Genomic DNA, 27,174 nt, shown 5'->3' on the forward strand with positions numbered 1-27,174 from the left:
TGTCCGTGCCCGGATGCTGCCGAGGGGGGTGTGACATTTCTCATTGGCTTCCCTTTGCTCTGTGAGTGGCTGTCTCCTCCCCTAGTTGGGCTGAACTCCACAGCCATCCACAGAGTCTTCAAAACAAAGCAGAAGCGTCTCCTAACCACCCTGAGTGACCTGATAACACTACAGGAATTCTTCATGTATCAACTGTCTTGCAAAAGAGAAAGGGGCCTCGTATAAGGTTGGGCTTTCTGAGGTTGAGTCACTTGGCTTCCTGAAGGCCTCAGTCTCCTCATCTGTAAACCAGAGATAATACTCCTGGCAGATGCCCTGAGGGTCTCTGGAGCCTTTGTGGGACATTTGGGGAAGACTCCTGAGCCCAGGAGATGAAGGGCAGTGAGGAGCCCAGAGGGACCCACATTTTTCACTTAGACAGGGGCACTCCTCTTTGCCAGGCATTTTCCATGGCATTGAGGATTTGTTCCAAACTCACTAGCCTGTGGCAGGGTTACTTTGAGCGAAACTTGCTTTTTGCAGAATGGATATTTAGGTCTTGTAGAGAAATTTTCTGGCAAATAGACCCAAGGCTAAGTCTATGGAATCATGTATGGGATAAAAATGAGTCCCCCAGTTAGCTTCTGACAGAGCTAGAATTAGTTACGGTTCTTTGATGGCCAGACTAAAGGAACCTGTAATGCTCTGGTAGTTAAAGTTACAAGCGATGGAATTTAGAGATCGAAGAGGAAACTGAGTTGTAGAGAGAAACTCACAGGTGGCAAAACACACCAGTATGAGAACTAACTGAATAGCAACATGCAGGGATCTCGATTCCATCTGATCGTCAAGGAGGTACCAAAGCGGGGAACGCAAAGCGCTGACCTAAAGACACTTAGTTTCTCATCTTCAATGATGGGAACATCTCATGGGTCTTTTGGCAACACAACCCCAAAGTAATAGCCCCTAAATCCCACCCAGGTGAGACAGAGAGCAGCTAAAGTCATCTTCAAGTTCCATCCCGTCATATCTATTGGAGAAACATCGTTTCTCTACCGCCCGCCTGCAACATTAAATGGCCAATAGTCATAGGGAAAGTCTGGTGTATTCATGACTCCTGGGTTCTAATATGGCAATTGTCACTAGCAGGCACATCAGCAACACAAAGACAAGTTCAGCAGTGGGAGGTGGCTCTATAACTTAAGGAGACCTGGTCACAAGTCCCACAAGAGCCCCGTGACCCTAGAATAAAGAACTCTTCACAAACATGTAGAGCCGGAAGACCATTCTCTGATGGGCTGCAGCCTAGAGTTCCTCGTGTCCCCTCGCACCTTTATCGGCTAAGGTTTCCAAGTGAGGCCAGGTATGTTGACTCCTCACGAAGAAGAGACCAGAGATGGATGGCACCTACTTGCCCAATGATCTCGATGACTTTTTTTTTTTTTTCCTGGGGAGAACTGGGGGACTACGGCCTCCTTGTGACACTGCTAAGGAAACAGATCAATACTTTTCAACATCCCCTCACCTTTTGCAAACAAACAGCTACAGGTTTTGGTGTCATCAGAGCAACTTCCCAGGCAAGAGGATTTTCTGAAGGTGACTGAGTCCTGCTCCTTTGGACACATGCCTCATGAGGACCTGCAGTAGGTAATTGACACAGGCCACATTGGGTTTTGAAAGCCACAGAGCCTCATGAGAAGTGTCATCCCAGCAAGGGATGTGCAATGGACCTTTGGGGTGAAGGGAATTGATTTCTCACAGCTGGATGAGATAATCAACCTGGCTTACAAATTTACCAATCACAACTACTTTTTGGTCATTATTAAGGCTTGATATGCTTCTCAGAATCACAGAGCACCTTTGAGCAGACGATATGAAGTCAGTTAACACGTTTTCACTAACCCAAACACACCCCTTCGTATCCTAAGCCCCGACCGTCATCATTTGTAGCCTGCATACTTGGACTGTGGGCTTGCTGTGTTGCATCTGGAAAGTGGAATGTTCAGGACCTGCAGTGTATATGCTGAGCAGATGGGTTCTGGGGTGATCACCTTCATGTTTGTCTTGTTTGAAGACTTCTACCCTGTGTGGTCTTGCCGGTGGCCTTTCCACACAAAGCATTGGCACTAATGTTTTTTCTCTAGTTCCTCACATAAGCCCACAGCATGGAGACAAACCCATCCTTAGAACATTCAACATTCACCACCTTGAAATGAAACTTACAGAATGTTTACTGCCAGCAGGACACATTCAAAGGCATGATTACTGAGAGCCTGTTTCCAGCATGCCATGTGCACGCCCTGCAGCTCCCCCAATGTCTATGAGAAGCTTTTTGACACAGTTTGCATCTAGTTTCCCAGGGCCGCCTCCCCTTCATCAGAACCCAGGCGTTCCCTGCTCCTTCCCTGTGGTTTGAACCAGCAGACCAAGCGTTGTGCAGTGGGGAGACAATCATGCTGGCAACATCAACCTGAATTCATTATTCTTCTCTTTCACTCATCAAAGAAGGGCTTTTTATTTGAATGCAACATCTGCTTCGTCTCTGTTGTGCAGGACCAGGGCCCTGATGCAATACCCCCTTTCTCAAACACCACAGCCAGGTGACAGTCACACCTGACGGTGACAGGATGAAGAGAGGGAGCCAAGAGGCTATTATGTGTCAAATCTGATAGGACACAGAGGAGGCATTAGAGCATGGTAGGGTGGGTTTTAGAGGAGGGCGCTTTCCACAGGAGGAAAAAACATCAGGCTACAGTTTCCTCCCAGCACAAAGAACAGAAAAGGATGGGGAAGTTAGGCAGAAATACATGTGTCCGATGTTGCCATTTAAAAGCTTGTAACATCAGTTGATTGCAGTTCTTTTCTATTGCTATTTATCTACTACAGTATGTAAAATGAGCTTTTACCATTTTATAAGTACAGCTACAAAGAGTTTGTTATTAGGAGATGGGCAGAAACCGATAGGAAGAGTGCATGAAAATGATCAGGTTGAGACTGTCCGGGACAAATGGGGCTGAACCAGTCATATCTGGGAGCCCAAATTGGAACAGAATCATGTTAGATTTCATCAAATATTTTATACTGTAAAGGAACACATTCTGTTTTCCTCACATCTTGGAATAGATCTTTATTGTGTCTTTTGAAACATTATGTGTTTTGTTCTGTTAATCACAGAGAAAACCACGTTTCCCCCTCAGTATCTTCAAAATTTGGTAATTCAGACAAAAAAGGACGAAAAACAATTAAATGCGTATTATATCTGTCTTAACTTATTGGTAGCAGTAAATGTGACCTTACATTCTAAGATTATATTGGGATTCCAGAATTACTGCCATCATTGCAGTATTTCACAATCTCAATTATTAATACGGAAAAGGCTAGACCAGGGGTTGGTAAACTAAGGCCTACTGGCTCAATCCAGCCTGCTTTTGTAAATAAAGTTTTATTGGCATATAGCCATGCTCACTCACATACTCAGCCTCCATGGCTGTTTTCATGCTACAACAGCAGAGTTTAGTAGTTATGAGAGGGGCCACATGGCCCTCAAAGTCTGAAATATTTACTATTCGCCCCTTTATAGAAACAATTTGCCCACAACAATATCATGCAATAGACAATAAAACGGTGCAGTAATTCCTCCTCTTGATTAGACAGAAATTTGGTCCTTATGAAAACTGCTTTGCTCAGTTGTGTGTTGAGCGTCATAAACTCACTCAGCACTCATAAGTCTTGAAAATTGCAAAATTTAGTATCACTATTTTTATAGATGTCACTGCCTAAGGTACCATGTTTTTTGTTTTTTGGATTTTTTTTTTTTTTTTTCCTGAGACAGTCTCACTGGGTCGCCCAGGTTGGAGTGCAGTGACGCGATCCCGGCTCACTGCAACCTTCGCCTCCCTGGCTCAAGAGACCCTCCCGGACTACAGGCGTGTGCCACTATATCCAGCTAATTTTTGTGTTTTTTTTTAAATTAGAAATGGGGTTTCACTATGTTGGCCAGGCTGGTCTTGAATTCCTGGCCTCAAGTGATCCACCTGCCTCAACCCCCTGAAGTGCTGGGATTACAGGCATGAACCACCACGCCTGGCCAAGGTACCGTGTTTCTTTAACCTGATTTTTGTTTTTGTTTTTGTTTTTTGAGACAGGGTCTCATTCTGTCACCCAGGCTGGAGTGCAGTGCTGCGATCATGGCTCACTGTAGCCTTAACCTCCTGGGCTCAAATGATCCTCTTGTCTCAGCCTTCTGAGTAGCTGAGATGACAGGTCCACACCACCATGCATGATAATAAATAAATTATAAATAAATAAAAAAAAAATAAATAAAAAAAATCAAATAAAACTGGGTAATTTTTTTATTTCTTGTAGAGATGCGGGTCTCACTATGTTGCCCAGGCTGGTCTTGAACTCCTGGGCTCAAGCAATCTTCCTACCTTGACCTCTGAAAGTGCTGAGATTACAGGTGTGGGCCACCACACCTGGCCCTGATAATTTAAATAAGGAAGTTTACTAGTTTTTCTGAAAGTAGGAAACTGCCTCCAAGATAGTTTTATTAATATTGTTCCTGTTCATATCAGTTACAGGAGCTCTCAGACAATACACAAGAATCACAGTCTGTTAAGTCAGCCACAGAAATCTACACAGAACAGGAAGGTTGTCTCCTGGTTTGAAGGTTGTTTTCTCACTGCAGTGATGGTTTCATTTATCAGGTGAAATCACAACTCTTAGGGTGAACCATAGGACATGGTTGTTTTTGGGGTTTATTTTTTGTTGAGACAGGGTCTCACTCTGTTGCTCAGGCTGAAGTGCAGTGGCACAATCTCAGTTCACTGCCATCTCCGCTTCCCAGGTTCAAGTGATTCTTGTGTCTCAGCCTCCTGAGTAGCTGGGATTACAGGTGTGTGCCACCACATCTGGCTTTTTTTTTTTTTTTGTATTTTTAGTAGAGATGGGGTTTTATATGTTGCCCAGGCTGGTCTCCAACTCCTGGCCTCAAGTGATCTGCCCACCTCAGCCTCCCAAAGTGCTGGGATTACAAGTGTGAGCACCCGGCTCATTGCTGTTTTTATAAGTAAAAGTAAAAACTTTCCTATCAATAATTTTATATTGCTTAACCCAACATTTCAAGGATTTTTATAACCATTAGATTAAAAATTGAGTTAAAGACAGAAGATAACTTTAACTCAGTATTGATTTGTTTCAAAATAGTGTTAATTTTATAGCAACAAGCACCTTCCTGGCAACTGATGACCTCTTTTAATTGTGCAAGCGTTTGAGCATTTGGAAGATATAGATCAATGTCCACCAATGAGAATTCTGCTCTGATTAGAGGTTCACAACCTCTTGAAACTTTTTTTCTAAAGCAGGTTTCTGACCCAGTCCCACAAGCGTCTCCGTTACGGTGATGCTGGTGGACCATGTGTTGTACTTCTGTAGTATGTATCATTTAGAGGCCTGCTACTCAAAGTGTGGCTCAAGGAGCTGTAGGTCCGCATCCCCTGGGAGCAGAAGTGCCAGCCCTGCTTCGGGCCTCCTAAATCAGAATCTGTATTTTAACAGGATCCCCAGGGAATCTCTATGCACGCTGATGTTTTATAGGTACTGGTTTAAAATTTGAGGTCTTGGTCATAGAGTAAGTTCTCCCAGTTGTTACCCCCAGTAAATTTGGCCTCGGAAGGGTTGATGGCTTGGGTGCCAACCCAGGGACACTAACCCCAACTAACGATGGGTTTGTAACAATACTAACAGACTAAATTCATATTAACATTTTAAAGATGTTTGGTAGCAATTCATTAAAAATTGAGTTACAGACAAAAGATAACTTTAACTCAGCAACTTTAACTAACCAACTTTGCCTGGTCCAAGGACTTCATATGAATTACTCAGTGAGTTCTCACAATGCCTCCAAGAGGTTGGAGTGGTCATTACCCTGTGTAACATCTGAAGAAATGGAAGGCCCTGTGAAATGACGTGGCCTGAAAGTGCAGAAATTTAGTTGAGATCAACGAAGTTCATAAAGAGAAACCTCCAAGGCAACAATTGCTCCAGTGTGGGAGAATTCAAATGGACGGTGGCATGCCAGGGCCTTGGTTCCACCTTCTTGTCAACAGGCTGCTACAGCAGGGAGCGTGATACGGTGGCCCAGGAACATGTATGGTTCTCAGCCCAGATCATGAAACAGCTGATTTGTGTTTTGGCAATTTGACTCCAAAATAATGGACTGAAAATCCCATCTGGGAGAGAGTGAGGAGCCAAATGTAACATCGTTTCCAGTTATTTCTTATCTTACGCATTGGAGAAACTTGTTATTTCTACATGACCCAACTTGCAAACACAAATAATGGTACTGGCGAGACAACTGGGTAAATTTAGTACCACATGGTTAACTACGGCCCACACTGGCATCTGCGTCGTAGCAGATTCTAGACTCGACACCACTTTTTGCTTTTCTTTAACGTGCTGCAGATGCAAACTGTAAGAGAGGCCACGAATTCACTGTGAATGGTGGCGTTACTGTAAGCAGCACCACAGGGAGGATATTGCTGAAAGTTAGCTTGCCCGGGCCACTTTCTTTTTTTTTCTTTTTCTTTTTTCTTTCTCTTTTTTTTTTTTTTTGAGACACTGTCACCCAGGCTGGAGTGCAGTGGCTTGATCTTGGCTCACTGCCACTTCCGCCTCCCAGGTTCAAGTGATTCTCCTGCCTCAGCCTCCCGAGTAGCTGGGACTACAGGCACGCGCCACCATGCGCCCACCACCACGCGTCCAGGCCACTTTCTATTGAGGTCTCTACCTTCCACTTTGGTTCTAAAAGCACTTGGTTGTAGAAATCACTTTCTCTTCTACACCTACAAGCAACTGAATTGGTCATTCCAGAACCATGGCAACCAGTATGAGTGGCAGAAGGAAAAGTCTCTGAGCACAGGGCTTCAGGCTCTCCCTTGTCCACTTTTAACATCTTGGCAGCAGAGGGACTCAAATGGGCTGGACCCAAACCCCAACTCTGAGACGCAAAGTCTAGTAACATTTAAGAAAATGATTAAATTAAAAATTTAATTTTATATCTCAGAGTGCCAGTGTTGTAGCTTCTGGCAGTGACAGATTTTGATAATCCTAGCAGGTCACTCTCTCTTCTGCTGTGGTGAGATTTCATGTGCTCACATGCAAAAGGACCCAGCCCCTCCTCCAGCATGCTGGGGCTGTTAGGGGGGGTTTGGAGCACAAATGCCTGCTTTCATCATTTCAGCTCCACCAGCTTTGGGTGGCCATGGGCAAGTGATTAACCCTCTCGCCCTGTTTTCTCATTGATAAAATTAGGGAAGAGTAGTGCCCACCTGTAGCAGACATTTATTATGTTTTCTGCTTGCCCCATGTCTTTTGAACACCCTTCCTATGCTCAGCTAATTCTCAGTCCGATGAGTTCTGCCTCCTCAAGGTAGAATCCAGAAACTTGCTTTTCCAGCCTCCCTTGCAGCTAGGCTCTGCTGTAAGGGAATGGAAAATGCACTGCTCATTAAGACCAATGTCCAACAGAAAGGAGTCAGGTCACCCTGACTCAGATTAGAGGTGCCTAACCACTCATCAAATGTGTCCATGAGATGTAAATCCAGAAGAGAGACACGAAAGAGATGGGACTGGGTGCAGTCAGTGCTGGGGAGGGGAGAGCAGAGGCATTTGTCTCTCAGAGGTGGCTGTGGTGAAGGCCCAGAGTTGTAAGGTGAGCTGCCACTGGACTTGCCTAGCAGGGCAATTTGAGTGTTGTTTCTGGATCTTTCAGTCCCAAAGCCTGATTGTGTGGCCCTCCTGGACATAAAGCAAGGTAGCCAAGAGCCTTTAATAAAGTATTTATCTCCTTCAGCAGGCTAAAGTGGATTTGGCTGTCTGCAACTAAGTGTCTCCCAAGGCTACCGTTGAGATTAAATGAGTTATTGAGGTCAAGTGCTGGTGAGAACTCACTCATTATCCTTGCAAGGACAGGAGTGAATTCTGATTTTATTTTATTATTAATTTATTTTTTTGGAAGTGGAGTTTCACTCTTATTGCCCAGGCTGGAGTGTAATGGCATAGATTTGGCTCACTGCAACCCCCCGCCTCCCAAGTTCTAGTGATTCTCCTGCCTTAGTCTCCCGAGTAGCTGGGATTACATGCACCCACCACCACGCCCAGCTAATTTTTTGTATTTTTAGTAGAGATGGGGTTTCACTATGTTGGCCAGGCTGGTCTCGAACTCCTGACCTTAGGCAATCCACCCACCTTGGCCTCCCAAAGTGCTGGGATTACAGGTGTGAACCACCGCACCCAGCTGAACACTGATTTGAAATTGTATATAATCTCAATGCCACCTAGTGTAGGTTTAAAATCACTTCTGCAAGCTCTCTGACATGCCTCCCATTGTGAAGTGAAGTCTGTACCTACAAAACGAAGAGGGCCTTTGTGACGCTTCCTCAAATAAAAAGCAGAAGTGACACTGTGTGACTTCTGAGACTAAGCTAGAAAAGGCCAAGCTCAAGCTACACACAGAGGACACATTTAGGTGCTCTAATGGGGCTGAGCTAAGATCTCAGTCAACGACCAAGCCCCAGACATTTGGGGGATCAGGGGAGCCCCTAAGATGATGCCAGCCCTCTCTACCCTAACATTTGCATGAGAGAGCCCTGGTGGGAACAGCCCAGCTGGGCCTGCTCACCCCCAGAACTCTGTGAGACTGTAATAAAATGATTGTGGTTGTTTTTAGTCACTGAGTTTTGGGGTGATTTGTTATGTAGCAATAGACAACTGATATTTATTACTGATTCATTAGCAATAGATAACTGATATCAGGAGTACATCTGATATTTTTCAGTGCTCTCTGACTTTTAGACTGCTTGAGGGTGAATTTTTATTTTTGCTACACTCTGTCACCCAGACTGGAGTACAGTGGCACGAACATGGCTCACTATAGCCTTGACCTCTGGGCCTCAAGCAAGCCTCCCACCTCAGCCTCCCCTATAGCTGGAACCACAGGTACGTACCACCATGCCCAGCTAATGTTTCATTTTTTGTAGAGATGGGGGTCTCACTTTGTTGCCCAGGCTGGTCTTGAACTCCTGGGCTCAGGTGATTCTCCCACTTTGGCCTCCTAAAAGTGTTAGGATTACATGCGTGAACCACTACGCCCGGCCTGCATGTGAATTTTTCCATTTGGTCTTCACATCAATCCTGTATAGATTATGATTCATTGATTTGTATATTAAGAAAATGTCTGAATGTTGAATGCCTTGCCCTCAATCAGAAGGCTCTTCATCTAAGACATAGAGAGCAGAACCCAGGTGTCTGGCTTCTTGATGTAGCCCTCCGCAAAATGATGCGGTCTGGGTTCACCAGTAGAATGCACTGTTGTATGTAAATGCCTTCTGTACATTATCTGCAGCTCATCTCAAAAACAACCATTAGGTCAATGTCCCAAGCACTATGACTGTGTAACAACAAATCTCCCCAAAACTGAGTGCTTACAACAACAGAGATTTATTATATCTAATTATTTGCGTGTTGTCAGGAACTCAGTAGCAGCCTGGCTTGGTGGTTCTGGCTTGGGGTCCTTCATGAAGTTACAGTGATTTTCCACTGGGGCTGCAGTCAAGCGAAGGGTTGATTGGGGCTAGAAGGTCTATTTCCAAGATGGCTCCTTCACATGGATGCTGGTCTCCACAGCACTGCCTGAGTGTCCTGACAGCACGGTGGCTCTCTCCAAAGCAAGCCACCCAAGAGACCAAAGTGGAAACTGTAATACCTTTATGACTAATCTTGAAAGATATATCACTTGTGCTGGGTTCTGTTGGTCCCACAGGTCATCTCTGAATCAGCACGTAAAGGACCATGCAAAGGTATGAATTCCAGAAGGTGATGATTGCTGGGGGCCATCCTTGAGGCTGGCTACCACAATCAGTATTATCGCCCCAAGTCCCAGGCGAGGAAATGAGCCAGATAGGGAATGGCCGCTCAAGAGTGTGTGCAGGTGGAATCGGAAGCCAACATTGGTTCCCAGGACCACGTTCCTCTCCAATCTATGACCAAAAGGTGAATTTATGGTGTATTTGATGAATTTTATGTTAGTATTTTCAAAAATTTCTCCAAAATTGAGAAATCCTTTGGAATGTTATCATGAAAAGACATACGGTGTGGACACACTGATTGGGAGTCCTCACTTTGGTCAACAAATGCCTCATTTTGTCATTGCTGAAATTATGCCTTTTGCCTGGGTGCCCCTTAAAATTTTTCTTTTCTTTTCTTAAGCTGTTGGGTAATTTACTGAGTTATCTTATATAAACATGGGAAGACATGGGTCCTAGCTTAATTTTTAAATATAACTCCAAAACTGACTTTATAGAATTCAAAAGTGGTCAAATAATCAATCTCTTGGGGCTATAATGACTATCTCAGTTAGCTTGTGCTGCTGCAACAAAATACCACAGACTGAGTGGCTTAAACTTAAAACAATAGGAATGGCGTGAACAACAGGAATTTCTCTCTCACAGTTCTGGAGGCTGGTAAGTCTAAGATCAAGGTGTGGGCTGATTTGGGTCTCCAGTGAAGACCTGCTTGCTGGCTTGCAGACAGCAGCCTTCTCCCCGTGTCCTCACATGGCAGAGAGAGAGAAGCTCTGGCCTCTCTCCTTCTAAGAGCACTCATCCCATCATGGAGACCCCATCCCCAGGACCTCATCACAACCCAGTCACCTCCCAAAGATCCCACCTAGTAAACACTGGGGTTAGGGCTTCAACAGATGGGTTTTGGGAAGACACAAACATTCAGTCCATAACAATGACATATACTCTCTGACTCTGTAATTTCATTTTTTTTTGGAAATTTATCATACAGAAATAAAAGCAGCAGTATGTCAGGATATAGGTGTGCTGGTGTTTATTACAGGTGTCTTTGTTATGACAAACACTGGAAGCCACCTTAATGTCCACAGATGGGCTGAGTAAATTAAGGTACATCTGTATTAAGGAATAATATGCAGCTGTGAAAAATGATAAACTAGATAGAGGGGTGCCTATGACATTGTAAAGTTTAACAAGGATGTTGTAGAATGATGTGTATTATATGATGCTATTTCTATGTCTTTGCATTAATCTGGAGAGAATGTTCCTTTTTTTTTTTGGATCAGAGTTTCACTGTCTCACCCAGGCTGGAGTGCAGTAGCACAGTCTCAGCTCACCACAACCTCCGCCTCCCGGGTTTGAGCTATTCTCCTGCCTCAGCGTCCCAAGTAGTTGGGACTACAGGCATGCACCATCACGCCCTGCTAATTTTTGTATTTTTAGTAGAGACAGTTTCACCATGTTGGCCAGGCTGGTCTCGAACTCCTGACCTCAGGTGATCCACCCGCCTCAGCCTCCCAAAGTGCGGGATTCAGGCGTCAGCCACAGCTCCCAGCTGAGAATGTTCTTTTGAAGAACCTGCTTATCAGTCTTAGGGAGGGGGGCGTTGGAATAGAGGCAGATCATTGTTTTCAGGAGAAAAAAAATATAGAACACCTGATGTAATATACACATTTGTACTTTGGCTATTTTATTAAGATCTTGATCATTAGTAAAAAAAGAAAAAAGAAAACAAACAAACAAAAAAACAACCTTCCGTGATTAAGAGAAGCTCCTGATGTGAGTTTTCCACTAGCATTTTGCTCTCGCCTTTAGGTTGAAACTGTTCCAGGGGTCACTTTTCCTGGTGCCTGAAACGAAGATCCAAGATTTCCCCGAAGAAAGCTATAGAAATAACTGTTTCCAGTGGGCCCATAATCAGCCATCAACATGGAGGACAAAATGGGGTGACATTTTTTTAAAAGGAGAAGATGATGCCATTAATGTACCGCCCTTGCTGGTTCCCACTGCTCCGAGAGATTTGCCGCAGATGCTCTGCAGGTCGGGCGGGAGGGAGACTGCTATTGAGGCCCTCTGCACTTAGCCCAGCGGCCATTTCTTAGGGAATATTGATCAAAAGTACTCTCCTCTATCATCTGAGGGGCATAATGCAGTCCCTGAGTATTCACGGAAAAGAGCTTTTCTTTGCAGGCTATTTTCTAAAGTCAAAAAGATCCTTTCAGGATCTATAATAGCAAGCCCCTTCCCACTTCACGCCCTCAGTGAGCAGCACACTCCAATTTCCAGGCCCTAAGGACCCCACGCTAAGGAGGAAGCCGACGGCTCTGACCTCTTCGTGGAAAATATTCCATGTCAAACTCAACAAGCATTTTCACGGGGGCGGGGGGAACATAAATGGAAGATTAGCAATGACACCTGGACACATAAAAAGTGCCCTCTTGTCCCAGAGATAATTTATGCATTTATTCTTTCTTTCCCAAAATAATGTTAGAGTAGAATTTTGACCACATACATAATGCTCTCTGATATCTGAGGCAGGAATATCTTGATAAATAGCAACAATCTGATCAGCGTGGTCCATGTCTGACATGGTACGGAGGGAGGATACTGGCTGGGACCTACTTTCTCACTCTCCTCCTGTGAAACACAGGATCTTCCAGACAAATACTGCCTGATGTGACAGCTTATTATAAATGTCTCGCTGCCCCCATCTTATCCAAGTTAGGACACTTAGGTATTAAAATACTTTTAACTTAAAATTCTCCCAATGACAAAAATGAAGCAATCGCCAATTCCAGCTGTTTTTTCCTTATTATTCAGAAAGTGTCATTTTGGAGAGTTCCTCCTGTTTTTGTCACTGCTGTTTGTGTGTGTTGGGGGCAGATCTGAGAGCACCTTGAGGGCAGAGGGGGTATCACTACTGTTTGAAATGTCCTGCCTGGCTGGGCTGCTGGCTGGTCTTGTCATGTTCTCTGAGGGTGAAAATGGGGTTGAATCTGCAGCAGGCTAAGAACAGACCTCGGTTTCGGAAGCGAGTCTCATTCTACTCCACTCAAGGGTGGTTCTTGTGGCGTGGAAGGACACTGATATGTCATTATCTTTTGTCTCAAACTCCCAAAACAGAGAACATTTTCAGGAGAGAAACGAGACAATTTTGGCCAAATTGTAGCAAATGCTTGGTAAACACGTAGATGTCTGAGTGCAGAGAGCAGACCGTGGCCTTCCGGAGCGTGGCCCACCTGCCTGGGCATCACACCAAGCATGAAAACCCTGCTTTGGCTACCTGCTCTGACCTCAAAGTCTATTTTTCAGAGTTGAAGACGAGCAACTTTTCTTTCCAGAGGTTCCAGTCCATGGCTTCTAGAGCCATGGAGAGAGGTGAACTCCACCGTTTCCGTGTCTGCATGCAGGGAGAGTAGGTAAGTCTCTTGTTAAAACAAGTTCTCCCAGGCCGGGCGCGGTGGCTCAAGCCTGTAATCCCAGCACTTTGGGAGGCCGAGATGGGCGGATCACGAGGTCAGGAGATCGAGACCATCCTGGCTAACACGGTGAAACCCCGTCTCTACTAAAAAATACAAAAAACTAGCCGGGCGCGGTGGCGGGCGCCTGTAGTCCCAGCTACTCAGGAGGCTGAGGCAGGAGAATGGCGTGAACCCGGGAGGCGGAGCTTGCAGTGAGCTGAGATCCGGCCACTGCACTCCAGCCTGGGCGGCAGAGCGAGACTCCGTCTCAAAAAAAAAAAAAAAAAACAAGTTCTCCCACACTCGAAGCCCTTGGTCTGTGTTGGGCCTGGTCCCTACGACAGCAGGGTCAGGGTAGCCTAAGCCTTGGCATCAGGGGACCTTTTTACAGTGACCAAAACGTTGCTTTCAATAAACAGTCCATGCACTGGTGAAGAACGGTGACTGCTGCTAAATGGGGGTGTCATCAAGAAGTGGGAACTAGGAAACTGATCTCCTGCCTGGAGCCTCACTTTCTGACCTTGTGAATCTCAGTGAGCCAATGTCTTCAGGACTTGGTTTTCATACCCGTAGAAGTAGGTGGTCAGATTGAGGGGGTGAGGGTGACCTTTCCAGCTGTAGATCCGTGCCTTGAGTAAACCAAATATGCAGGGACAGAGTTTACTTTGTGCTCCATTTCCGTGGCCTTCACTTTCTGGTTTGAAAAACGAAATGCAACTAAAACCATTTCCAGGTATAGACAAAAGAGCAAATGATAATAGTGCCCCTTGACATAAACGGTTTAATAAACCAAAGTGGCCTCAATGTAGTTTCTGCCCATACACAGCACCATAATGCTAGCTTGAATAGGTACTGAAGTGAACAAATATCAGCGTGGGAGCCTCTCGCTGGAAGACACGCTTCACTGCAGGAGGCAGAAATAACTGGTGTTTTTTCCTGGAACACTTAGAGAATTAGACTATGGTTAGGTGTACCTTAAAAAATATTCTTGCTTTCAATTCTGGCACCTAGCAGAAGCCCCAAAAGACCTATCAGGGCCTTGTAGCAATGGTCCTTTTGGAAGCACTGGAAGTTGTATTGTTCTTTGGAATTCTGCTGAAGGTTTTGCTTAATATGGCCCAAGATTTGATGAGTACTTTCTTAAGGTGACCTGATCACTTATAGGAGGCATGATGGACTGGAATGTCTCCCCACCCTGTCATCATTCTGCCACAAATAAAAAGTGTAGCAGAGAAAACGATTTGGTGAAAACAAAAACAAAGATATAAAAAAGTAAACCATTTAAGACTTTGAGAAAAATATCCTTTGAATTTCAAATAACCATTTCCATAGCTGACCTATCACCTATGACGCCGAGTCACTAGTGAGCGGCAGAAACGCAGCTCCTAGGAGCAGCTGTAGAGCGAAGAGCTGTCCTGCAGGGAGTGCTCTCCGATGTTCCCTCAGTGCAGGTGGGGGATGAGCTGCCCAGACCATTCCCGAGGGGGCTGGCCCAGCCCCTCAACCCAGATCTACCTGCAGGTCCTCTGGGTAGCTTTAAAAAGTGGAGATGCTGAGGTTCTAGCCCAGACCTGGTAGGTCAGAGTCGGCAGCAGTCAGGAACCTGCATTTGACTTATGAAGATTCTTCAACGCTGCGGATGCACAGGGTGGGACCCACTGCATCCAGGCCACAAAGCTCTAAAACTCCACATCAAGCTTCATTCGATGAGGTACCAAGTATTAGAAGCAGGACGTACCATTAAGCAAGCTCTTGTTATCAGTGAAAAGCTAGACATTGAATTTAGGGTCTGCTTGACTCCCAAGAAGGCATCCAGACCATTTGGGAGGTCACAGGCATGTTTTGTAAGTATTAGGTACTCAAAAAATATTTGCTAACTGGACAAATGGATGATTTTTGCAGACTTCTAATACAATGACCCGAAAGGTCACTGCTGCCTAGCGCATGAGTAGCCTGCGATGCTGGCAGAGGCCACCCGGCCAGGCTGTCATGAGATGGCTGGAGTCCTTAGTCGGGCATCAGCCGGCTTCAGCCACACCAACAGGAGACCGTATCACATCCTATCACTTACTCACCTCTAAGGCTGCCTCCTGTTCATCAGGGACAGGGGCTCCTGACCGCTAGAAGGGGGCTGCCCTGGAGAGATGGAGCAAGGGGCACATTTCATTGCGGGCTCAGATGGATGTTATGGTAGCAGGCGATACTGACCCAGACCTTTACTCATGGAGAGAGAAAGCGATTTAAGTAGATTGGAACCATGATGCTTGGATTCAGAGCCTCCTGTGACTGGATCTCAGCATTCCATGTTAGGAAATGAGGTCAATTTTACATAAACACGTTGGTAAGCTTCCCCGCACAGGTACCAGCTACCATTTTGGATGCATGTTTAGGTTTTAGTTAAAATATGCTTTCAAACAATTCTGTCCAATAAAAATGAAAACCACCTCTTTATTAGATGCCAGGGTAAACTTTATTTTCTTATAAACTATAATGAGAATGACAGAAACATAGAGCACTGAAGTGCTGTGTTTCCACTTTATGAAATCATCACAGTAAATCAGAATTAAAGAGTAAAAGAGGTTAACTGGAGAGTCGGGTGGCTGCCATCTGCGGAGATGTGTGCTTTCTCGCCGTGGCTGCCTGTGCCGTGGTGTGTCCTGGCGCGCACACATGTCTGCAAGGTGTTCCTACCACCTAGGAAGGAACCTAGATGTGGAGCATTAGGAAAATTAAATAACAAGAGACAGCAAAATAAGAATCAAATGACACGCTATAACTTAATTTACCGTATTTATCAATTTTTTTCCTTATTTACATGTACTAAACATTGTAGACCTGAAAACACAGGGAAACATTCATTTCATGTGTATGTCATACTGACAGACTGAGTGCAACTAAAACGATGGTTGTTTCCTGTTGAATCTCCCTCGGATGCAGATGTTCCCCTTCAGTAGATATAAAGGTAGCACAGTCACATTTACGACATCACAGTTAGGTTTTAAAGGATTCATCAGACCTCCACATGACACCAATACAGCAGGTCCGTGGGGCGCAGGTGGTGCCACCTGAGGAAGGCCAGGAAGACAGGATGTGCAGGGCTCTGTGGATCTGCATGAGCTCGTGTTTGTAAGGCTACGGGTCTGATCAATCAACCCATGTCACCAAGTTTGGGTCACCCCACTTCCCCAACATATGGCTCTTAGGAACTGCAGACTTTGTTGCTGAGGCAACCCAGGCTAAATGTCTTCACTTCTGTCTGCTGAAGGCTTGATTATTTTTAAAAAGTCATAATTTTTTAAAGTACAAAAGCCTAAGTACAATGAGACTATAAACATCAGCTTTGCTCTGGATGGACTCTGGGAACAGGTGCGCAGAGAAGTGAGGGAGCTGGCCTGGCCCTGGCTGAGGCCAGCGAGTCTTACCCCATTTTGGCCCAATTAGGGCCACTTCTGTTTCCAGATGGCTGACCCACTGGTACCACCGTGATGAGTCGGCGCTGTGCCTCAGGTGGGGCCCTACTGGATGAATGATCCGCCGCAATTTTGCTGAAAGGGATTTATTACAAAAACACAATATTTGCTTTTCTAAGTAAAAAAAAAAAAAAAAAAAAAAAAAAAAAAAGAAGCTTGATCATTGCAATTTTCCACCCCAAATAACAAAAACGACTCCAGTCCATGTGACCACGAGAAACGTGGCTGTCAGATTCCCGGCTCCACATTCCAAATCTCCAGACCAAAGCTGCTACGGAGAACGGCGGGCTCAAAAAAAAACTCCACTCACCAAACTGCTGGCTGTCATCTGGGGTCGTGAGGTCCTCAGGGGTTACAGGAAGGTTGAGTTATTTGCTGCCTACCACTGAATTTCCCACCCCAAGGTCGGGATGGCTGGTTCGTGGAAGCAAAATGAAATCATGGAACAGAAGTCCAGGATAGTTAAATACGATTTCTAAATCCTGACATATCTTTTCTACTACAGCCAGGAATTCCGCAACAGGAGCTTCTAGAGCCTGAAGATGAAATTTCTCCCAGAGGCGACCTGCTGGTAGAGACCTACAGGGGATTCTGGAGCCTAGGAGCATGCGATGGCCTTCCCAACAGGAGTGAGGTAAACAGGAGACAGGAGCAGCTCAACAGCAGGATCAAGCCTGAGTGACGGTGGCCAAGCGACACGGCCCAGAAGTCTGGAATCATTTAAAATAAAGGGGCGTTTGCTGACACCACAGAAAATGCCAGGGCTTGCAGTCACTCTTCACATTGCCCTTCTGGCCCTGTAAGTACCCTGGGCCCTTCCCAAAACAGCCCAGGAGCTGGAAGCTTCCTTCCACTTTGGGGCACCCTCATTCTCTTGTGTTCAGGTGATTCTCAAGGTGCTCCTATCAGTGGCCTGGCCTCAAGTGCTACCTGCAATCCCCTATAAAGCAGAAAAGCAAATTCTCTCCAGGATGAGCAGGCCCACCCTTCCGACAGAATGACCAGCTCAGCCCTTTCTCATTTGTCCCAAGAATGAGTCTGGCTCCTGGGTCTTCCCGTTCTCTCTACAAAGGCCAGGTTCCAGCCAAACCAGCTCAATAGCTAATGGAAAAAACTGGCTCCTCAGTGAAAATGGCCGCTCTGATGGGGTGAGAGCCTCAGAAGGCTTCTTCAGGCCTGGGTGGCCAAGCAGCCTGAAGGTAACAAGTGTGTGCAAGGGCTGAGGGCAGAGGGCAGAGGATGGCGGGGAGACCTCATGCACAGGGCCCACCTTTCCCAGGACTGGCCCACCCATTATACGCCGAGTTAGGGGCTGCGTCTCTCGTGCTGCTCTCCCTTCCCACTGCAGGGCGTTGCTCTCTCCCCAGCCACTGTGAGAACAAAGCCTGCGCAGTGGGGATTGACTCTGATGAGTTTCTCGGATTTACTTCCCAAGTGAAGTGCGGGGTGGAGCAAACCTCTAGCTCTGTGGCAGGTCAAGGGTCCAGGGCAGAGCCCAGGGTCCGTGCCAGCAGCTCTTCACTGCTGACTGATTTCTCTGCTGCAGGACGGGCAGGGCCCACCCAGTGCCCCGCAGCAGGAGAGGGCTTACCATTGCTTCTCTTTTCTTTCATTCATTAATTAATTCATTCATTTTTTTAAGAAAGAAAGAAAGAAAAAAAAAAAACAGGTCTAATGTGCCTTCCTTGGAGCCAAATGGGCAAAAATATAAGGATTAAATCCCTTGCTTAGAATCTGCTACCAAAAGCTTTGTGTGACAAGAAACATTTCCGAGGCCTGTCTGAGGCCTCTCTGGGCAACAGATAGGAGCCAAGTTGCGGCGTGAGGCTTCTGGAGGCACAAGGCCATTCGGGGGGTGCCCGGCTCAGCCTAGCGCCTGAAGCCGGCATGCGCCTTTTGTGTGGATGTGGTCTGTGCTGTTTTGAGCCTTGGGACACTTCCTGTCCTGCAGGAACTTATGCAAGGACAGGACCCTGTATTTCTGGAATCTTCTGAGTGTTCTAAGATAGGGGCATCACCGTCACGACCTGAAGGGCCTCTGCGTGGTGAGCAGAACCTCGTTCAGTTAGAGGGCGTCAGGTACCAGGTGGAACAACACTGGACAACTGAGGTAAAACGTCTCCTGGGCAAAAGACCCTGGGGAAAGCCAATTTCCACGATGATGAAAGTTTTGAGTAAACCATAAATCCTAACTTAAAAGGAGCTAGCAAAATCAATGCAGATAGAATTCCTCAGTCAGACAATGGTTTCGCCAGCCCCTCTGTGAATCACGCTTGGGTTCATAAATGAGAAGAAACAACTTGGGGTGCAGAAGCCAGCTGCCCTCCGCCCCTCCCTGAAAGAGCAGAATCTTTTCCTGCTGTGATGTGCCCAGAGCAGCCACACCAATGCCCATGTGACAGTGGGTTCATCTCTGGTTTTTGGTGACTTTTTCGTTTCTTCTTTGGAAGTCCAAGGTTTGTGAGGTTTCAGGACAAGATGATACAGCCTAGTTTGAGTCCCATCTGAGATGCTGTAGTGGGATTCACCATGGGCTTCAGAAGTCCACTAATGGGAAGACCTGCTGAGGGCACTAGTACAGCAATGAAATTTCCTGGAGATTCTGGGTTTAGTGGCTTGGGGCAGAGGCAGGAGAGGCTGTTCTGTCTCCTCCTCACTCAGGGGCTCTTCGAGGTCAGCACTCAGACTGGAGGCCAGGGCCCCTGCAAAGGAAGCAGAGAACTGCTAAGTCATGGAGGCAATGGAGGCTCTACGGCCACACAATTCAGGGAGGATCTGTGGCACTCGGAAGGGAGGGAGATTCCCAGGAGAAGGGTCTGGTGACCTCCTCCCACGCTATGCCGGCAAAGATGTTTGTTGAATGAATAAATACATGAATGTCTTTCTTCTTATTCTTTGCTCTGGGCTTTTCTGCAGCATAAAAGAAGCTATGGATCTTGTGAAATTAATTCAGACTTACTGTCCAATTCATAAGTAAAGAATGAAGAGAAAAGGCATCTGGTCATAGTGAAAGGGAGGAAGAGCCACTGAAGAAGCAGTGGCTGGAGTCAATGGAAAAGCCCGTGAAACTTCAGAGGACGCTCTGCAGATCCCTGGCGGTGTTCCTGGAATCTCCACTTGTTTACATATCAATATTCTACACAATGAGTTACAACTCAATTATTCCCCAAAGGGCCTAAGACTAGAGGTCAGGACTAAATTGCTTGTCTGAATGAGTCCAGATGAGCATACAGCTGTTCAGCACCGGAGGGAAAAGGAATAAAATTAAAACCTGCGCATCTGCATCCCGTGCTTCCCCAGGGCTGCCGTCGGCGTGCTCAGAGGAATACAAGAATGCCTGCTGCAACACCGAGCCACTGTTGCGGGTGGAGCTGGGTCTCCCCTAGGGCCGTTCTGCCAGTGAGAGGATCGTTTCATCACCCTTCCCCTTGTAGCGTATTTTTAAACCCTGTTGTATTATGCCCCAAGTTTCCTGCATGACCTCTGCTGGGAACAAACCTCAAAAGCAGAGTTTCCACATCTTCCTCCCTGCGTGATTCACTTGCAGGGCTTTGGCCTTTGAAAGTATTATTATTAGTGGCATTTGAAATTCATTTAAGTAGGTTATTGTATTCACAGACAGCATCTTTTTTCATTCTCTGAACTTACCTTATTGTTTCTAGGAAGAGTTTCCAAAATCAATACTTGCAAACATGCTTGGACCTATGGCAGTAACCTGGCTCAGGGTGTTCTGAAATTCAGTACTTTCAGAGTCCAGGGGCTTCACTGTTGCCTCCCTTCTTCTCGGCTCGGTAAGGTCGGGCAAACAGAGAAGGCCCACTATTCTCATCTTTAAAACAGGCTGCAGCCGGGCGCAGTGCGGGGATCGCTTCAGCCCAGGAGTTCCAGACCAGCCTGGGAAACATAGTGAAACCCCAGCTCTGTAAAAACACTGCAAAACGTATCCAGGCGTGGTGGTGCACACCTGTAGTCCCAGCTACTTGGGAGGCTGAGGTGAGAGGATTTTGAGCCTGGGAGGTCAAGGCTGCAGTGATAGCACCACTGTACTCCAGCTTAGGTGACAAAGTGAGACCCAGTCTCAAAAAAAACACCACACTAGAAAAACCCCAGAACACAAAAACAGGCTGCTTCTGACAAAGGCAGCACAGCTAGACCATCATCCACAAGAGAAGCTGGATTGTTACGAGGCATCTCTCCATCCCCTTGTAGCTGGTAGTGGGCACTGGCATTTAATCCAGGGTGTGGGGCAGCGTGGGAGAACAGACTTGATTTAATCCCAGACAATATTCCAACAACCCAGCCCACTATGGTGATCAGATGGATTAGAATAAAGGAGCAAAAAAAAAAAAAAAAAAAAAAAAAAAAAAAAAAAAAAAGAAAAAGCAAGTAAATGAAAGATACAAAGTGAGATCCAAAGAGAAAGCGCGAACCTTTGCTAATTCTGGATTCGAAGGAAAACATTTTAGTTCCTCTGCCCCACCCACTCACCCAGGGAGGATAAAGAGGGAAAGAGGGTGCACCTCGAGTTCCTGCAGATGGACAGAGGGACGCCAGCTTTGTCCCGCTGAGTGAGCCTGGAGAAGTGCAGGAAGCTCTGCAGAGATGGGGGCCTGTGCACCTGAAAGCAGGGATCCCATGGCCAGGGGCAAAGGGCAAAGCCACTCCTGCAGCTGGGCTGGAGCCAGTGCCACAGTGCCCTACACATGCCTCTGGTCCCCAGCTTTCTGCTGGGACATTCTCATCTGCATTGGGCCCTCGTGCCACAGCACCCTGTGGTGGGGAGGTGGCAGCTGCCGGACGGGTAGGCAGGACACAAGGTAGGGCCGCCTTCCTGATACGACACGTCCACTCGCAGCTGTGGCTCCACTCGCACTGCCTCTTCCCGGTGATGGAAGCCATGGATTTATTCACAGGACACTCGAACCTCACCTCCCGACTTTGGCGGCAGGAGCAGAACATGCATGGACACGGGGGTCTCAGCAAATGCAAAGTTTTGCAGCAAAGTGCGCTGCTCAGAGGGGACCGGACAGCCCTCTTCTGCCCCATCTTGACATGAGCACCTGGGCTCTGAGGCTCGTGTCACCTGCTGGGGCTGACACAAGTGAGCCCAGTTTGGGACAATACCAGGCCTGGGCTTAAGCCACGGGTGAGGGGAAGAGAAAGGGCAGCTGGCTGGAGGGTCGGCTGGCTGTGGCGCCGGCTGCTCCTCTGGCCTGCAGGTCCAACAGCCCTGCCTGGCAGAGGAGGGTGAAGGTTTGGATAAACCAACAAATCTGGACCCTAACATCCCACTTCCATATTTACTGAGACAAAGTGACCGGTTCTGTGCTTTGCATTCCACTGTGGGTGACAGGCTCATGAATGACAGCTCGCTCACTTGCTTTCTCCTGTGAAGGGCACTGCCATGATCCTTGTCATTACCAACTGCTTGCCTTCCACCTGTGAGCCTGGGAGGTGGTGCAGCCCGGGCCACACGGGACAGGGTTTTCAGACAGCCCTGCCAAGGCAGCTACCATCCATCAGAGCGCCGCAGGCAGGGCCTGGACCCCAGACCCAGGACAGAAAGGCGGGCTGGGGAGGTCACATCTGCCACGGCCAGCCTATCCTCTGGGTCCTAGACCGCAGCGCATCCCTGGGTCTCCACCCTCTGCACTCCGCAGCTTTTATCTGCTTTTCCTTCCCCAGCTGTTCCATTCAGCAGCCCCCGCCACAACCTGCCCTCCCCGCGTGGAGGCCTCAGAGGCCTCCTTTAAGGCTGGCGGCCAAAGGCCGGCCCAGCATGTGCTGTGTCTTATCGGCCCATCTCAAGACCCTGCTCCTCCAGGCCTGGGCAACAAAAAAGCGGGTGGCCCCCGTGCCCACCGGCCCCCTACAGCTCCACACACAAAAGGGTAGGTGACAAAGACATTTTCCGGGATAGCAGGTGTTGGTGTCGGATTCTTCCCCGAGTGCACGGGCAGAAGAAAGGCAAGGCTGGGCTTCCCCGGGCAGCGCAGACATGCAGGGGCAGGAATGCGGGCAGGGCCGCTCGGGAGGGGAAGGCCCAGGAGGGCGAGGAGCACCGATGCAGGGTCCGCTACCAAGGGCAGCCGGTTAGAAAAGTCCCACCCCCTCCCCATAGCAGGGTGGCTGGACAAATCCACTGAAGTGTCTGTCTTACCTTGCTCAAATATTGTAATGAGACCTTTACGTGTTTTAATCTGAAGGGAAAGAACACAAAATCGAGTGAATACACACACAGCAGCCCACAGCTCCAACTTGATCATTAACACAGTGCTAATAATACATTTATCCCTGAGCTGCCCAAGCAGTTTTGCAGCCTTGTCAATCAGTAAAAACTGAAAACTCACTTGAAAATGCTACTTGATAGGACAAAATAGAAGCCGATGTCATCTTTGCAAATGTGAAATGAGAGAGACATTAACACTCCCAGGGTCTATGCATGCAGACCCTGTCAGGAGCCCTACAGATGCTGAACCGCACTGACAGCTATATCCTTTTCCTGCTCTCCAACTTTTCCTGACTGATTTTGTTTAAAATACAAAGATAAAAGTGTTTTCAAGAGAAGCATTTGAAATTCAATGGATGACCTGAAAAAATAATTGAAACCCCCTAGGTGGGCAAGTTTACATGTCTCCAAGTTTCATTTTACAGGTTTCTGAGTTACGCACAGTGTGTTAATACTGGTGTCACCTGCAATGTGACAATCCTCAGGGAGGGGACACACAGCATCCTGTGCAGAGGAAAGCTTGGGAGGGGACCCTGGAGCGGGAAAATTGGACCATAAGGTCACTCTCACCCACAGAGCAGCAGGGTCTCAGCAGTCACCCAGAACTGAGGGGGATCTTAGCTTTTCTATGCTTTGTGACAGGTTCTTCCACCCCTTTCACACCATCCTATTTTCTACGGCGGGGTTTCCTTGGTGAATGCATCCTCTTTCTGCATCAGGCAGTAGCTTCTCCTGAACTCTCAGCCCCCACAACTCTCCTGAATTCTGTGTCACTAGACAACCGTCAAATCCCGACAAAGGACATTCATCAGCGATGTGGACCATTCTCTGCACAGCCACAGTTGTAAACATGGATTTTCTGCTGACCCCCTCTGCCAAGGTTGGCACGGTGACAGGGGCAAACTTCTAAGGTGGTGGCTCCAGCAGCCATCAGGAGGAGACCACTACCATTCTTTTAGCCAAGGCTCCATGAAAGAAATGTGCACTGCTATGGAGCCATCTTTTCCAATCTATGGATGAAGATTGTCCCTTTCTCCCAAGAAAATTATTTGGGGTTAGGAAATTTTGGATCAGTAACTGATCGTGGCTCATGTATGATCCTCAGTCTGACTCCCACCCACCGTGAACGCCGTTCCTTCTCCACACTTGGTCCGACTCCCACCCACCGTGAACGCCGTTCCTTCTCCACACTTGATTGTGCTCTTTGGGCACAAGAGGTTCTGGGCTGCTGCTGACTGTTGGTCACGGACTAGAATGTTTTCCGTGGATCCTCTGGAAGATTTAATCGTTTAGATTTCTGATTCCCCCCAGTGCACTGTGCTGTAGGGCCCCCATTTCCTCTCATGGAAGAGGGCAAACATAGAGCATATCTGCGTGGGTCTTCCTTGAGTTGAGGAAGTTCGGCTTTTAGAGCACCATGCCACTGACACCCTCCAGTGTGAGCAAAGGGTCTCTTTATGAAGGGGCTCCTTGATCTCACTCCTCTGCAGCCCCTCAGCCCTGGTTATGCTGTGTGTACAGGCACCCGATTGGTAGAAACCAAGAAAGCAGATGGCGCAGCTAACAATGGAGGACTTGTTTGTAATTGCTGATGAGGACTGGTTTGCCCCTCTCCTGTGTGTCCCCAGACGCAGCCTGGTGTGGTGTGCTGGACCACAAAGAATGTCTCAGTAACTGCCAATCCATGGTTGAGTTAAGGAGATGCAAAGACAGAGACAGTTGGGGGCTGCCTTGATTATTCCATGGGGCTCAAATGTCACTTGCCCTTGACACACGGCAGTGCTCCCAAAGGGTGGGGTTCCAGTCGTGGAGCAGAGGAGTAAGCTGTCAGCTTCTCGATATATCTCTGGGGTACACACAGGGCACTGATCAACCTGGGCAGTGCGGAGGGCACCTGGAGGGCAATGTGCTTGGAGATGGGGGGTGGGAAGCGGCCAGGAGGGACCTGACGCCTGGCGGGGGGATAGGGGAGAGACACAAAGCCTAACTGTCCTATCCCTTTGTCAAATGGGCAGCAGATATGTGCCAGGCACTGTTTTCGGCTCTGGGTTACAGTGGTGACCAAAGCAGATGAAACCGTTGCCTTTGGGGGATCTGGGAGAAAAGTTACAGCATGCAGTCTAATTTGGGGTGGCAAAATAGCCTACTCTTTATGTGTGTACAGCACAGTATGTATAAGTACTGTAAGTAAACAGATACATGGTGTTTCTGTGCTGTTTCAGGGGAGGGGACTAATTAGGAAACCAAAATGTCTCAGAAGGCTCCACGGTGGGGTGATAATGGATAAAAGGTTGTGACAGCCGGGCTCGGTAGCTCACCTGAGGTCAGGAGTTCAAGACCAGCCTGGCCAACATGGTGAAACCCTGTCTCTACTAAAAACACTAAAAAATCAGCTGGGTGTGGGGGCGGGCGCCTGTAATCCCAGCTACTTAGGAGGCTGAGGCAGGAGAATTGCTTGAACTGGGAAGGTGGAGGTTTCAGTAAGCCAAGATGGTGCCATTGCACTACATTCTGGGCAACAGAGCGAAACTCTGTCCCCCCCCCCCCAAAAAAAAAAAAGTTGTGACACTGGGTTATAGGGTTAATGTGTGTTTTAAATTTGAAGTCATTTTTACCTATTTGTGGGGCTGGGAATCGAAGCCAGCCCCACTCATATCTAAGAGCAGTTGTGCAAGACTCCTCAGGGACAGCCCTTAACGGTTTAACTCAGACACCAAAAGGCCAAACTGTGGCCAACTGGCGGCTCAGATGCAGAGTTGAGCTGGAGGAATCCAGAAGTCACTTCTGAAGAAAGATGTCTTGCTTCTTCCGCCTTGTGTGACTTCTCTGATACTCTGGATATCAACAGGGATTTAAAGCAGGACAGGAAACAAGAGGCTGGCTGGACATGTGTTGTGTTGTGTGCGGCTCCGCCTAGCAGAGGCGCTCCAGGAATTGGTGGGCCTTTCTATGGCATGCTTTCTCCAGCTGTACTCACTGGGATAGCAAGAGAGCAAGGCTTTGAACCAAGCTTCTTGCCTCTGAGGAAAGGCTGCCATCCAGAACTGCCACCTGGGATGATGCTGGGCAGGGTCAGACAAGAAACGCGGCTGCCTGTCTCTGGATCCTGGTTACTGATCAGTCAGTGTGGAAAATGATTAGCTGGTTCAAGATAATTAGGAAAGAGAATTATTTTGAGAGCTGGCATGCATGAGGGAGAGAAAGAGTGGACTAGGGCTCCAGCTTTAGGCAAGTGCTAAATATCCTACCAGCAGGAAGGCGGACAGAGTGGGAGATCAGAGAGCTGTCTGGGCTATTCAGATCCCTTGGAATGGCTCTGAGGAAGGGAACAGGTGCAGGCAGTGGATGGGGTAAGCCCACACACTCAACACTGGCAACCCAAGGCCAGTGGGAATTAGCCAGCCTAATTAACATCTCCAAATGGCCCAAGGATGGCTTCCAGTATTTCCAATCCAGCAGCAGTGGCTGTGTCCTGGCCCTGGCTCTAACTCTGGGTTTGGCTTCCTCTTTCTGGTTGTTGGTCTTGCCCATCACCCATGGTTCAGAAGCCGAAAGCTGGGACAGCTGAACCGGCAGGAAGGGAGGGAAGAAGGGAAAGTGCGTGAAGCGTGTGCCTGTATACGTGCTGCTCCCGTGCCGGGGCTAAGTGAGCAGGTGGATCATTGGTAAAAGAATTTTCCTGGCATTTTTTTCTTTCTCTTCCCTGACTATAATGTACTTGTGTGGCTCTATTACTAAATTAAACTAAATTATAAATTTAAAATTAATATCTTGGTGTCAACTTTCTTGTTAGGCCATCATAAAGAAACGTTTCCAGACCCTCTCTCACTCTCACAGAACATAAGCACCAAGATTTCCGCTGCATCTTAGCCACGGGAAGTCTGTGCACTTTACCAGACTGAAGCCACATGAGTGAATGGCCACACAGGACCCGAACGTTCCCAGCAGCAATATTCACAGTGACCAAAAGTGGAAACAGCTCAAATGTCCATCAACAGATGAATGGACCAACAAAATGTGGTCTATCCGTACAGTGGAATATTTGGCAATAAAAATAAATGGAATACTGATATGGGCTACACATGGAGGCACCTTAAGAGTATGCTAAGAGAAAGAAGTCAGCCACCAAAGACCACATATGGGATGATTTTATTTATATGAAATGTCCAGAATGGGCA

At 47.3% G+C, this 27,174-nt stretch overlaps 2 protein-coding genes across 4 annotated transcripts in view; both read right to left on the reverse strand.

Moving 5' to 3' along the window:
• Positions 1-15,744: 15,744 nt before the first annotated feature.
• Positions 15,745-27,174, reverse strand: part of RALGAPA2 (Ral GTPase activating protein catalytic subunit alpha 2) — a 321,485-nt gene continuing 310,055 nt past the window's right edge. For 2 of the 3 annotated variants that reach the window (XM_050745426.1, XM_050745427.1), the window contains one exon: positions 15,745-19,469. In XM_050745426.1, coding sequence (XP_050601383.1) covers positions 19,315-19,469 — 155 coding nt within the window. In that variant the 3' untranslated portion in view covers positions 15,745-19,314. Of the gene's footprint in view, positions 19,470-22,927; positions 22,968-27,174 lie in introns of all 3 variants that reach the window. The other variant, XM_050745428.1, reaches the window with a different exon arrangement.
• On the reverse strand, positions 16,071-22,921 carry LOC126929218 (uncharacterized). The gene has a single exon (XM_050745430.1). The coding sequence runs from the start codon at positions 21,811-21,813 to the stop codon at positions 20,863-20,865; it is 951 nt and encodes a 316-aa protein (XP_050601387.1). The 5' UTR covers positions 21,814-22,921; the 3' UTR covers positions 16,071-20,862.

The sequence above is a fragment of the Macaca thibetana genome, chromosome 10 (genome assembly GCF_024542745.1).
Source record: "Macaca thibetana thibetana isolate TM-01 chromosome 10, ASM2454274v1, whole genome shotgun sequence".
Lineage (NCBI taxonomy): Eukaryota > Metazoa > Chordata > Mammalia > Primates > Cercopithecidae > Macaca > Macaca thibetana.

What these genes read in the sequence shown, in the direction of transcription:
- LOC126929218 (XM_050745430.1), bottom strand. Translation starts at nt 21,813, where the DNA reads ATGGGGCAGAAGAGGGCTGTCCGGTCCCCTCTGAGCAGCGCACTTTGC.